At 35.5% G+C, this 14,047-nt stretch overlaps 2 protein-coding genes across 6 annotated transcripts in view; one reads left to right on the top strand and one right to left on the bottom strand.

Annotated features, from left to right (window-relative positions):
- The window catches only part of RnrS (ribonucleoside-diphosphate reductase subunit M2), a 98,008-nt gene that overhangs the window by 52,128 nt on the left and 31,833 nt on the right, over nucleotides 1-14,047 (bottom strand). For 2 of the 5 annotated variants that reach the window (XM_090401312.1, XM_090401311.1), the window contains exon 1: nucleotides 7,957-8,096. The exons of 2 other annotated variants lie outside the window; for them this stretch is intronic. In XM_090401312.1, coding sequence (XP_090257438.1) covers nucleotides 7,957-8,079 — 123 coding nt within the window. In that variant the 5' untranslated portion in view covers nucleotides 8,080-8,096. Of the gene's footprint in view, nucleotides 1-7,956; nucleotides 8,097-9,979; nucleotides 10,117-14,047 lie in introns of those variants that run through there. One more of the 5 variants, XM_090401315.1, reaches the window with a different exon arrangement.
- The window catches only part of LOC150101035 (uncharacterized), a 63,468-nt gene continuing 59,454 nt past the window's right edge, over nucleotides 10,034-14,047 (top strand). The window contains exon 1 of the mRNA XM_090401318.1: nucleotides 10,034-10,160. The gene's annotated coding sequence lies outside the window, so the exon portion shown is untranslated. The remainder of the gene's footprint in view (nucleotides 10,161-14,047) is intronic.

The raw sequence follows: 14,047 nt of genomic DNA on the forward strand, positions 1-14,047 counted from the left end.
GGATTTGGTCATGGAAACAAAGGATCTAATTGTGACTGAGATGTCATACTTGTCCCAAGTTGATAAGAGTGGTCATGTAGACTTGGAGGATGAATAGGCATGTAGAGGTATCAAGGCAGAAGGAATTTATGTGGAATTATGAGGCAGGTAACTATTATAAACTTAGAAACTAGCTTGCAGGAGTACAATGGGTGAAAGAATTTGAAAGATGAGTGCATGGGAGATACTTAAGAAAAAAATTGTTGGCAGCAATAGTGGATTGTGTACCTCAAGTGAAAAAGATAAAGGAGTGAAGTGGATGACAAGAGAAATTACAGAGGGATTGCAGATGAAAAAGAGATTATGCTAGACACATAAAGAGAGAACTAGAGAACAGATGTATGAAGAATATAAGGCTCAGGCTAGGAAAGTAACCAGTATTGTATGGAGAGAAAAATTAGAATTTGAGAGGAGACTAGTGCTGCACTTCAAGGAGAATCCCAAAGATTTTTTTCACTATGTGGTGAAAAATGCTAGCTTGGTTGGCCGAGTGGTTAGCATATCTGCTCTCCAGCCCGAAAGGCTGTGGGTTCAAATCCCCCCCCCTGTGGGCATAGATGTTTGTGATTGTCTGTGGAAATACGTGGTGGTGGGCGGTAGATGGCGTTGGTGTAGTTGCAGTTAGAATGAGCTGTAGAGTAGGTGCCCTCCCCTCAATGCATCTTTGGACTCCCTGGAGGTGTCATATAATAATAATAATAATAAATGTGGTGTGGTGAGCAGGAAGAAAAATTATTGTGGTCAGATTACATTTCCGGATGGAGATGGGACTCAGGTGACAAATACAGATGGCATATTTGACCTATTTAGTAATCACTTTATTAGTGTGTTCCATTCTGGTTCAGCAGGCTTTATTCCTAGAAGGATAAGGAATGATGAAGTAGTGTTAGAAGTGAATGAAAAGGATGTATTCCAATACTGAGTATGCTAAATATCAGTGAGGCAGGGGTACTAGATGGAATTTCATCATGTGTTGTAAGGGAATGTGTTATAGAACTGACTGTGCCATTAACTTGGTTGCTTAATGAAAGTCTCAATGGGACAGGTTCCTGGACAGTGGAAGGAGGATAAGATAATGCCATTGCATAAAGGTGGTGATAGCAAACTATAAGTCTGCTTGTATTTCTTCTGTCCTTAAGAGTTTGGAGAAATTGGTATACAGAACTCATATACAGAATTGGGCAGATATAATTATTATATCCAGGTCAGCATGGATTTGTTAAAGGGTACTCTTGTTTTAGTAATCTGGTTACATTTAACAATAGGAGTAACAAGAGCAGTGGATAAGGGTAAGGCACACACTGTCATTTTTTTTGGATTTTTCAAAGGCATTTGACAGGTGCCATATGACAAATTGGTTACGTTGCAACATATGAGTTTGGATATCAGGTTAGTGGATTAGATTGATAATTGGCTTTCTGATAGATATCAGAGAGTTGTATATAGGGTGCAATATCAGGGAGCAGGAACGCTACAAGTGGAATTCCACAGGGTTCAGTATTCTGGCCATTACTGTTCTGTCTTCATGTCCATGATATTGTCACAGGACTACAAGGAAATATTCAGTTATTTGCAGATGATGTGAAGCTTGGGAAGGTTAGTAATAGGACTGATGATTTGGCTCTTCAAGAGGATATTTGAATAAGCTGGAAAGGTGGGGGAAATGAATGGAGATGTCAGTTTAATGCAACTAAATGTAAGGTTTTAATTTTAGAATAGATGGGATGCTTCATACTCGCTTAGTAGAGTTATACTGGAAGAAATAGAGGAAGTAAGGATCTTGGAGTTGATTATTGATAGAAACTTGAAGTTCAGAGGAAATATTACAAAGGTTGTGAAAACTTTCAAAGTATTACTGAATACCAAGGAGGACACTGACCATTAGAGATAAAAGGGTGGTAGTCCTATTGTATAAAGCTTTGATCAGAGCACATCTGGATTTCTGTGCTCAAATCTGGTCACCAGGATTTGAAGTAGATAAAATAATGTTGGAAAGGGTGCAGAGATGAATAACAAAAATGATATCAAGATTACAATTATAAAGAGAGACCTGAAGATCAAAGGGGAGATATGATCAAGACATTTAAGCAGTTGAAGGGTTATTATTGCATTGTTATATTAAATTATTTTGGATTATTATCAGATTATTATATAAGTGTGTTGATAGGTGAAATAGAGGTGATATGATAAAAACATTTAAGTCAATTAAAGGATTCTATAGGACTGATGTAGAGGAAATGTTTCAGTACTTGGCTAGAGGGGGAGATTACAAGAGGTCATTCCTGGAAGTTGAGTAAAAGTGTTGTAGTAGGAATGTGAGGATAGATTTTTCACTTGGAGAGTTGTGAATGAGAATGGGTTGCTAGAGTCAGTTGTGAGTGCTTTGTTTGGTAATGGATTCGAGAAGAGGTATGATAGATTGTGTGGATGGTTTAGGTCTCCTGCAATGAGTCTTCAGATTACACAGAGGTGCTGGTACAATAATAATAATAACACCAAGGAGATTTTTCATATGGTAAAACAAGGACAAGGGACCATCCCTGAAATTTACAAAAGGAAGTAGTGGGTAAAAGGTAAATATTTTGCATGGAGAGTGATAGGAACATGGAATGCATTGCCTGAGAGAATGGTGAAAGTGCAGACAGTGAATGAGTTTAAGGAGTAGTACAGCAGACTTTGTAGTGACCTTCCACGATGAGTCTTGTGACTCCACGGAGCTCATGAAAACAATATCATCATAAGAAAGATTCCGGTAATTGGACCAATTCCGGTAATTATTAAGCTAAATGAAAATAAAAAACAAACCCGACAAGTTTCGTAAGTCGTTTGTCGGGTTTGTTTTTTTATTTTCATTTAGCTTAATAAACATGTGGTCCAATTACCGGAATCTTTAAGAAGGATTCCGGTAATTGGACCACATGTTTATTGAACTGCTAAACCACAGAAACCTTCGCATACAAATAATATCATCATCTTTGTAATTGTTTGCAGTGCAACCTTTCCACAGCTTCTTTATCCCTTTGGAAGCCAGGAGACCAAATCTGCACACAGTAGTCCAGGTGCAGTCATATCAAGGTCTGCAAAGAGGGCAAAATTACTTCCACATCCTTACATGGTCAATATTCATTTCAACATTGCAGTTATCCTTTATTATCTCTATTATAATTATCACACATATAAAATATAAGGTCATCATCATCACTGCCCATGGACACAATGCCCATTGGTGTCTGATGCCTGTTTCACCATCCTTTGCCTCCTTCTCTGTCCACCGCCAGATGATTCAAATCCTGCAAACTCTTTCTGTACCACTCTTTTGCATCATCTACCCACTCTTGCCTTAGCTGTCCTCTTTTATTTACACCATCGACTGTACCAGGCTTCAAAGTTTTGATCTTTCTACTATTATCCATTCTGCAGATATGTCCAAAGAACTTTAGTTTCCTTTGTATTATTTTCTGCATTAGATTTTGTTTGCAGTTTACTTTGCGAGACAGTTCTTCATTTGTTACCTTTTCTATCCATCCAATTCGAAGAATCTTTCTATAACATGTTCTTTCAAAAGCCAATATCTTTCTTACAGAGTCTTTGACCATTATCCATGACTCATAGCCATAGGTAGTACTTGTGAATGTACATGCTTCCAGCAATCTCAGCTTTATGGGAAGGTTCACCGATTTACTTTTCCATATCTATATGAATGGAGATTACCAGAGAGGGCAAAGCATTATGATTATTAGAAACATGAATTCACAAGAATAAAGAATAATTTTCGAGTGTAAATATTTTGGCCTCAAATTAACAAGCCGTATATAGTGCATCAGCATGATGATTACAAGGGTGGTGCTATAACAAAGGAATATTATTCCTTTTCCAGAGTTTATCCACTGGCCAGAATGCCACTAGATGGATAGTTACAAAATATAAGATGAGATTACAGTTAAAACTAAAATTAAAATTAATTAATTTTAAAATACAATAAAATAACATTAGACAAATAAAATAATTCTGAATGCTATGACTAGACATGACCAGCACACAGTGAACACTAATCACAATATCCTCAATAGGGGAAATGTTTGTGGTCTGCCTTTTACATTGTGCCAGCTTAAGTTTCAGCAGTTGTTTAAAGAGAGTAATGAACAGGACCGGCCTTAAGGGGCTCGGTCCTGTTCTCTATAAAGGGGCCCAGGTGCAAGAAACCTTTTGGGGCCCTAAAATATTTTTCAAAGGTAAAAATTAAAGGATTCGAAATAAACATATTGTAAACCTCTTACCTGCAAATGATTTTGGCACAGGAAAACAAAACAAAACAAAACAAAAAAAAACATTCGAAATATAATACGTTTCCGCAAATGTGTATCGACTGTGTCCACTCGATCATGGGGCCCGGGTGCATTGCACCCACTGCACCCTCGAGATGGCCGGTCAGAATGGCTGTCTAGATTTGGGAAAGTCTCATCCTCATAAATGGCAAGCAACTGTGTGCCTTATTTTATTGTATTTTAATGTCAATTTATATTAATTTTAACTGTAATCTTGTCTTATTTTATAACCATCCATATGGTGGAATTCCAGAACATGGATAAACTCTGTAAAAAGGAATAAAATTTCTTTGTTCAGGCTTCCTTGTGATCAATACTGATGCATTTATGATGGCTTGTTAATTTCAGGCTGAAATATTTGCAGTAATAAAATTATTAGTGTCTTTATTCTTGTGAATATGTGTTTCTAATAATCATTACTATGTACGAATGCCATTAAAAACTAGCAACGCATAATCCTAGAGTATATTATACAGTTATGTGGCTAGTCAAAAAATGCTGAGAAAGCCTGACTTAGGACATCATCTGAAGATCTTCTGGTAGAAATATTTAACACGCATTTTGTCAGTGTATTTCTTGATTTCATGTTGTGGGGGGGGGGATGGCAATGTGATGAGGAAGGAAGAAAGTGAGCATTTAAGTACGTATCATGTTAATAAAGCTGTGGAACTGAATGGAATATCACCATGTTTTGAGACCATTATTATTACATGACACCTCCCACCTAGGATGCAAATAACTTTTATCAAGACTTTTCAATGGAAGGTGAGTTAACCAGTTTGACGTGGAGCTGACAGAGTTTTCCTTCCTGCAAACCTGTGTTTTTCATCCCATGTAACATTCATTTTACATACAAAAATATATATCTAGGCATTGGCTTAAAATCCTAAAAATTATGGTTAAGAAAGCCGATCTGCCCAGGATATGGACCTCATGGCACCCTATAAGTACTGCAGATTATAATTACATGACATATTCCATGGAGTCTCATGATTGAAGGCCATTATGCCACACAAGTCACCTCACATACATATTTTCTGTTTGTTAACTGCTTATGTTCTCTGGCCAGTTTGCTTGTTTTTGTGAGGGAGAAAAAAGTTTTCCAGGAGAAAACAAAATCCTGCTACTTTAATGTCAGACAGGCTAACTCACCTTCAATCATGAGACTCCATGGAATATGTCAAGGAATGTTATATAAAGTTCATATAAACATTCCTTGCATCATAATAAGAATCAAATTCTGGTCTTTCCAGCTGAAGGGGGTTTCATTCTGCAAAAAACAGATAAATTGGCCAGGATAACACATGCAATTAACAGATATATAACACTCGTCCAAACAATCCACCTTTCCATCCAGAGGGTTTATGTCACATTGTTCTTGCAACTTTATGCTATAAAGACACTGTGAAGGTGCAAAGGTGCTAACAGGTCCTTTACACATTCACACTTATACAGTATTATTGTATAAGGCATCGATCATGCGACATCTGGATTTTTGTGCACATTTAGATATTTGAATGATAGAAAACATTAGTCTAAAAGGTACGCGACTTAGACTGTCTCAGGACTGTAGAATGTTGAGTATGAGGAGGGAATGTGTCATGCAGAGAGCTCAGCAGATAGGAAAAGGAGGAGGAATGATATGATTGAGACATATAAGTAGGTGAAAAGATATCAGATGGACGTAGGGAAAATAGTGCAGAAAGAAAGAGACAGTGAGTAATGGGAGAATGAGAAGTCATCCCTGGATGTTGTATAATGTAATAAAAGTGAGATATTGAAAGCAGATTTTTTGTATGGAGAGTGGTGAAATTGGAATGCATTAATGCTGAAAGTGATCATGGATATGACAGGATTGACCTCTTGCATTAGGGGATATGACTTCATGGATGCATACAAATAATACTAAACACTACATTTAATAATTACTTAGGGCAAAGTGCTCATCACTCTGGCAAACAAGCCACTTTTCACCTTCCTCCTTGTTGACCCTTTAAGCAATATTCCTTTCTTCACACAGATACCAATACAGCTATCTTCTGTTGGATGTTTTAAATATTAAAACATATGATATGGTCTTATAAAACATTCATACCAGTATAAATTTCCAAAAGTGAAGTTTAATCATGGTAATCTATGGTTAAACTCTACTTTCATGAATCATTACTAAGGATATTTTTTAGAAGATTGCCAAGATCACCTGGATAGGTGATCTTGGCATTCACTCTGTCAGCTTTCTGAACACATTTTTAAAGTGATGAAAGCCAAGCCTTAAGGGAGTGGGAAGAAAAATTTACATGTGATTAATCAGTGGGTTAAGAGAAATTCATGGGGGAAAGGAAAACAAGTCTAATCCCACTAACAACAGTTCAACATCAGGACTGGTATGTTGGTTATTGAAAAGTGTGTGAGGAAATGTAAATTGCAAAACAGATAGTTGGAATAATGAGATAAGCTGGTGAGGGGAGAAATAGGATTTTACAGGATTAAGATGGAAGGAAATATATCTAGAGCAAAAATAAGAACAAAAGACCATCTCTAGAAGTTGTATAAGAGTATGGTTAAAGGAGCGAAAAGTAGATTTTTTTATATGGAGAAAGTAGATGCTAGGAATGCATTTTCTGAAAGCTAAGAGAGTAAATTAATTTAAGGTTTAGTATGATAAATACGTTACTAGTTAAAGCAAGACCTCTCATAATAAGTCTATTGACTCCATGACTCCTAATAATAATAATAATTAAAATCTCTTATATTTTACAACAGAGATGTTTCCAGGAAGACAACTTTCCAGGAAAACAAAAAACATTTTCATCAACAAATTTTATCATAAAAAAAGTAAAGGATAAAGAAAGGTATGCAGTGATTTAAAAAAATTATGAAAGTTAGTAATTAATTAGAATTAAATTTTTCTACATGCAATATACATATATAGCTTACAGTTCACTGGTGTAGCTAGAGCTTTTGCCGCCCCTCTCAATACACACCAAAAATACTACAAAAATTCAAAACATTTTGTAGTATAGGGAAATAAATTAAAATGGTATGTTTATTTTTGAAGTAAAAATTTAATTTCAACATTCTAAAATGTTATTTTTCTTGCTTTTCTGTTAGCAAAATGGTTGATGACATTGGCAAAGTCTATTTCATAGTAATGTAGGTAATTCTTAATCAATTTTATATAAAACAACTCCTCTCACAACTAGCAATACTTACAGCGTGAGGGAAATTCGCAGCAGTATTACAATATTTGGAACTGATTTCTCGAGACTGTATTTTAGAATTAACTGTAAAAGTTCAAAAAAGTTCAAAGTGCCGCCCGGGGTGGACCCCCCCCCCCCCTCTAGTTACACTACTGCTACAGTTAGACATTCTTAAAGCTGCACTGCTACTCCATGGTCTGTGCTTCTTTTTTTTTAAACAAGTTCCAAGATGTAAAGCTCTCAGAGGCTGATTATAATATGAATGAATGAGTTTATTTTGATGAACTAGGTAGAAAAAATGTGAAACAATAAAAGATTACAAGAACTTTGTTGATGATGATGATGATTTTAGTATCTCATATCATTTAAGTTAAAAAAAAATGGATACATACCTTATAGGAAAATGGCTGGTTCCTCAGAGAGTTGTTTGTGATGAAGTGTAAAGAATAATTCTTGTTTACTAACTCTAATGCTGGAGGAGTAATGGATGCCATGGGTTTCGATGGCTGTGCCATGGAAACCTGTGTTCTTCAGCTCCTGACAAACAGTTGTGGTTCTGGTATTGCTTGCATAAGCATTTCTTGGTATTGAGTAAGTGTTTCAACTGAGGACATGAGTTTTTTTTTTTCTTTTTGCAGGACCACCGAGTGCTTTAGCGCTCAGTGGTCCTGCCCTGTGATTTTATGTGGCCTACCAGGTCATGATTGTGCTGTTGTTGCTCCTCGGCAATTCCACTTCACAATAATATCACTTACACTTGATCATGGAAGCTACATTAAACTATAAAAGAAAGAAGCAGCAGAGAAGTTTTTTTGTCGTTGGGCTCTTCAGCATGGCATGGTCTATTTTACTAATATTTGTTTATGAAGACTGTAAGACCATATACTACCTTTTATACCTGCATGAGCCATGGTTGTGATCTATGTAGCCACTATTACGAAGGAGATGTGTGGATATTTTTAATCAGATAGTGTACGTATATAAGTTGAATGGCTAAATTTGTAATTTTTCTTTTGTTCATTTATAGATATGCCAGTCTTGAGCATATGGTGAGGTCAGATCAAAAATAAGCTATCCAAATTATATGAAATGACGTGTAACGTGTAATAAATGGAAATTATAATTAATTAATTTAATAAGTAGTCAATTTTAATTTTGAAAGGAAAAAAAAACTTGCTTTTTTTATGTGAATATATCCCATCCATGAAAGGTTGGAAAAAACCTTGCTCTACAGACCAAACAAGAAACGTTTTCAAACCTTCAGTAAGCAACATGGTGGTCTCACATCAGATAGTGAAATTCATTTACACATAAAAAAACATTCACATACATCAATACCACACTACCTACTGTTTGGGCTTCATGCTTGGATAATTTTCAGACATTTGACTAACAGACATTCAGTTGTTCATTGATTGTTTATTGAACCAAATCGGTGGATTAGGTTCAATAAATCGGAAAATTTAGAAATAAATATATTTCTAAATTTTGGTAGAACAAGATGGAAAGTTCTTAAAAGGAGTGGGAAGTAGCATTTTTGCAAGGAGAGTAACAGGAACATAGTACACTGCCTGATGAAATGGTGAAAGTTCTAACAGTAAATGATTTTAAGGAGTTTCAGACAGTTTACACTCATGAATAATTAATTTATACAAGTTAAGTCCATAACTTCTAAACCTAAACATATTTTAAATCCATCCAATAAATGCATGAAAGTCCAAGTTTTTTTGTTAAAAATTTTTCTTTGGAAGTTAATTCTAATTATCAGTCTTTGTTCTCTCTCTATGAGAGCACCTCAGTAGCAACCTTTACTGCATAATTTGATTTTATGACCTGGCATGCATTTATTTTCAATCTACCGAGTATGCTATACATTTGTATTATGTCACCTCCCTTCCTCTTTTTTCTCTCCAAATTTCCTACATTGTTTATATATATGTGATTCTTTTAAACCTTTTCAGTAATTTTTTGCTTATTGCTTGGAGGTCTCATGTCACCATATTTCATGGTGGCATGAGCTCACCATTTTGTTTGTTAAAGGCCTTAAGTGGTTTGAAAAAGATCATGTTTAGTTTCAAGAGCAGAAGAGCTAGATTAAAAAAACCCACAGTATTTTATGTACAATAGTGTGAATTTCATCCAAGATGAGATTTATATAAAAAAAAAATGTATACATTTGACAAAAAAAAAAGGGGAAGGGTATCTCTAATACCAACATTGCTGTTTTTATTTAATAGGTAATATATATGTATATATATATATATATATTGGAAACAAATACTTGGTCTGTGTTGGCCTTTTACTTTCTGGTTCAAATTAATGATAATTAAATATGTTTCATCTACTAGTTGTGATGAAACATAGCATGAATATAGTTTGATACTTATATTTTATTCAACCCAGTTTTCTACTTACAGTGTCATGAAGCATGGATCTGTGCATAGAATGTAAAACATCAGCTGGCTTTCACAAAATCAACATTTTTTGTAAACTTCATTAACTACCAATGTCTGTATTAAGAACTTGTTCCGCGTGAATCGATTAACATCTATAACATAGCTGCAACGAGAAACTAGCAAATACGTGCGTAAAGAAGGTAATGTCTTAAGAAAGTTCCTATCTCAAATTAACTTGTTTTCTTATTTTATGTTATAAACTTATTTAAATTTTAATGTACTTCAAAAAAAAAAAAAAAAAGAGGAGAGGAGAGGAGAACCTCAAGTAACCCTATCAGTATCACTTTTGTACATGCAAAACCTTTCAAGATAACACCAGTGCAATGAAATCTTTCAGTTTGTACTCATTAACCGGCTGGTAGTTTTTTTAGAATTAACCTCGTAGGATCGCATCCACGTTATGTTACGCAATGTAATGTATAACGTATATTTATCTGCACGGAAATCTCGTGGATACAGCTTCTAGCTGTTATTAAGAACTAGTGAATACATTTCTAGAGAAATCACCTGATTAAGCATAACCACATTACGTAATTCAACTTTTAAAAAATGAAACTAGCTTCGCAAGTAGCTCTACATATCCTAACTACACGCAAAGAAAATGTGTCACTGAAAATCTAAATACAATAGTATTGGAAATGTGCAAACTGTATCGCTTCGTTATCTATTCTACTGTGCATGTTTCTTATACGGATAATAACGAATTGCTTCATTTTAAGAAAGCACTGGAAATGTATTAAGACGACAGCGCCATCTTATCGTAAATCTAATTGTTACTGCACTATGTTTTATCGAAATAGAGGAAGCTCCGTAGCTAAATTAATAATAATAAGCTAAATCGGTAATGATGATGCAAAGGCCTTTGACAGGATACTACATGGAATTCTAATCAGTAAACTTCAGCATATGGGGATGGATATAGAGTTGGTGAGATGGATAGGAGGGTTGTTGATGGAGAGATATCAGAGAGTAGTTTATTCAGGAGTAGAGTCCAAAAAACGGCCTGTGACTAGTGGTGTGCTGCAGGGGTCTGTTCTTGGACCACTACTGTTTAATTTGTTCATTAACGATATAGGAAAGGATCTGAGAGGAACTGTTCATTTGTTTGCTGATGATGCAAAGTTGGGTGGAGCAATAGTGAATGCACAGCATGTCAAAATTTTGCAGGATGATTTGGATAGTTTGGAGGACTGGGCTAAGGAGAATGGATGTCAATTTAATGTGGCAAAATGTAAGGTTATGCATTTTAGGGTGAAAAGATTAGTAGCAGTACCACATTGGTGGAACTGTACTCCAGGAGATTGACGAGGCCAGGGATTTGGGAGTGTTGGTGGACAGGGAGTTGAAGTTTAGGGGGCACATTGCAAAAGTGGCTAAATCAGCTCATCAAATCACTTGGTTACTGAAGAATACTTTGACGAGCAGAGACAAGTTATTGTACCTCTGTACCGAGCCTTGATAAGACTCATTCCGACTACTGTACCCAGATTTGGTCACCTGGGTTTCTTCTTGATGGGGAGGAGGTGGAGAGGATCCAGAGGCGAGTGACCAAGATGATAGCAGGTCTATGGAATGAACCTTATGAGAACAGAAATTTGTGGGTTGCAGAAATTGGTTGATAGGTGGAAGAGGGGTGATATGATTGAGACATTCAAATTACTGAAGGGTTTCTATAAGATTAATTCAGAAGATATTTTTGAGAACAGGACTGGTAGTGGGAGGACTAGGGGCCATCCATGGAAACAGGGCAAGCTCTAACACTCTTGCCCAGTTTAGCAAGGGTGTTAGAGCTAGGTTTTATACTTGGAGAGTTGTGAATGAGTGGAATAAGCTGCCAGAGTCTGTTGTGGGTGCCATGACCGAATGAGTTCAAGGCGAAGTATGATAGATACTGTATGCAGTGGCACACCCAGGGGGGGGGGAAAGTGGCCTGGGCACCCCTAAAGAAAAGGAAAAAACACTAGAAAAATTTCCAAAAATCTTTTCCTAATTAAAATTCATTTTTTTTATTTATGTTGTGTGCTACTTATGAATTAGCGATCACTGCAGATGCTCAGTTATAGGTCGTATGCGATGTGTAGTGTGTAAAACGTCTACTCAACTCGTCCCCCCCAAAGGTTAAATCCTGAGCGCTCGGCCCCCTCCAAGATTAAATCCTGAGTGCACCACTGACTGTATGAATGTTGAATAGTTGTTCTTGACATGATGTTAGGGCCTCCCTCGATGAGTCTAAGGACTCCTTGGAGTTACCCATAATAATAATTTGAAAATATCTCGATTGCAGTCCGTCAAGGCGAAATCTAGCTTTATAACTTTCAAATGAATGTGATATTTTTAGTCTTCTGCGATGAGTCTTCTGACGTTATCGAGACACCGTTATTATTATTACTTTATTCATATAATTGATACACAATCAAAACCAAGTATCATTATCATTTAAACAACAATTTAACTGGTGATGCAGAACAATTCAGATTTGGCCCAAGAATCTACGAATAGTCTGTCAGGTAGTGTTGTAAAATGTTGACTATTCCAAGTAATGTTGTTTTTTGTAGATCATATCGGGTCACTTCGTTGATGCTAATTGCTGTAAATAGTTGAATAGCTTCTTTGAAATCGCACCAAGTTCACCGATAACTATCGGGATGACTTTGGTGTGCTTAAGCCACAGCCGGCCAACTTCGATTGCCAGATCTCGATATTTAGGCATTTTTTCCAGTTCGTTGTTGTTAATGTTGGGTACTGCGTTGTCAATAATCCAAACCTGCTGATGTTCGATAATTGTGAAGTCAGGTCTATTCTGTTCCAAGTCCCAATTATTTTGTATTCTAAAGTCCCAGAGAATTTTGCTGTTTCGTTTTCCAGTAACTGTCTATTTCATGCTCTCACCAGTTATCAGAAGTAGAAAAGCTATATTTTTTGCATACATGCCAATGAATTATTTTGGCCATTTGATCATGGCGACATTTGTAATCACTTTGAGCTATCTTCACTAATTAGATGTTCTAGTCACATCTTTCTGATCGCAGAAATTGCATCAGGGCCGCGCCATACGGTTGTTCAGATTGTGTCCCGCACCAGGGTGCTTGAAGATGAGGGGTGCCATTTCACCATGGCAAATAATAGAAAAAAAATATATAAATTTTCTTATTCTTAAATTATATATCGTACTATATAAATCACACAATTACAAATTATAGTTAGTGCAATAAAAATGAAATTTAAAATCAATCAAATTATTATGAATTCTTAATAATCTAACAATATTTTTAACTTAATACAACACCAGTTTAGTGGAAATTATTAGTTTAAGACAGACCGTGAATTCATTCTTACGCTGTGCTTTGCCCTTTGTGGATGTGTGATTGTGACTGAAACAGTGACATTGTTCTGCAAATTTGGTAGGTAAGAAACTACAACATAATTGATTTTTGTTTTCGACGGTAAGCGTTTGGGGAGACTTTAAAATAAAAAGGGCGTAAAATTTACCAGCCAAAATAAATTTTGATTTTAATTGAACCTCTAGTTTGCACGAAAAACATAACATTTAAAAAAAAAAAAAATTGTAAATTACTGTTATTTTTGTTGCTACTTATTTAGGAAATTATTCAAGGCTCTTTTTGATATTACAGAAGATAAAACCAAAGATATCGATTCTAGAGTTCAAGCAGACAACTTAATTTCAAAGATTTATTCGTTTAAATTTATTTGCCTCATGTTTGGTACGAAATCTTAAGTCTCTTAAATGTTGCAAGCAAAATAATGCAGAATCCGACATTTGATATAGGAAAAATTACAGAAAATTTTGATTATGTTATACAAGAATTAAGTACTCGCCGATCAGACCAATATTTTGAAAATATTATTAGAACTGCAAAATAAGTAGAACGATCGTAATATTGATCCTATTTTTCAAGACATTCGCAAAATAACAAAAACAAAAATATTTGGTTACTAAGCATCAGATGAGACAATCCTAAACAAAATTTTAAAATAAATTTTTTCTGCGAGATTTTAGAACGACAAT

This window comes from Typopeltis vanoorti, chromosome 12 (genome assembly GCF_054136105.1).
Source record: "Typopeltis vanoorti isolate ZY-2024b chromosome 12, IOZ_Tvanoo_1.0, whole genome shotgun sequence".
In the NCBI taxonomy this organism is placed as follows: domain Eukaryota; kingdom Metazoa; phylum Arthropoda; class Arachnida; order Uropygi; family Thelyphonidae; genus Typopeltis; species Typopeltis vanoorti.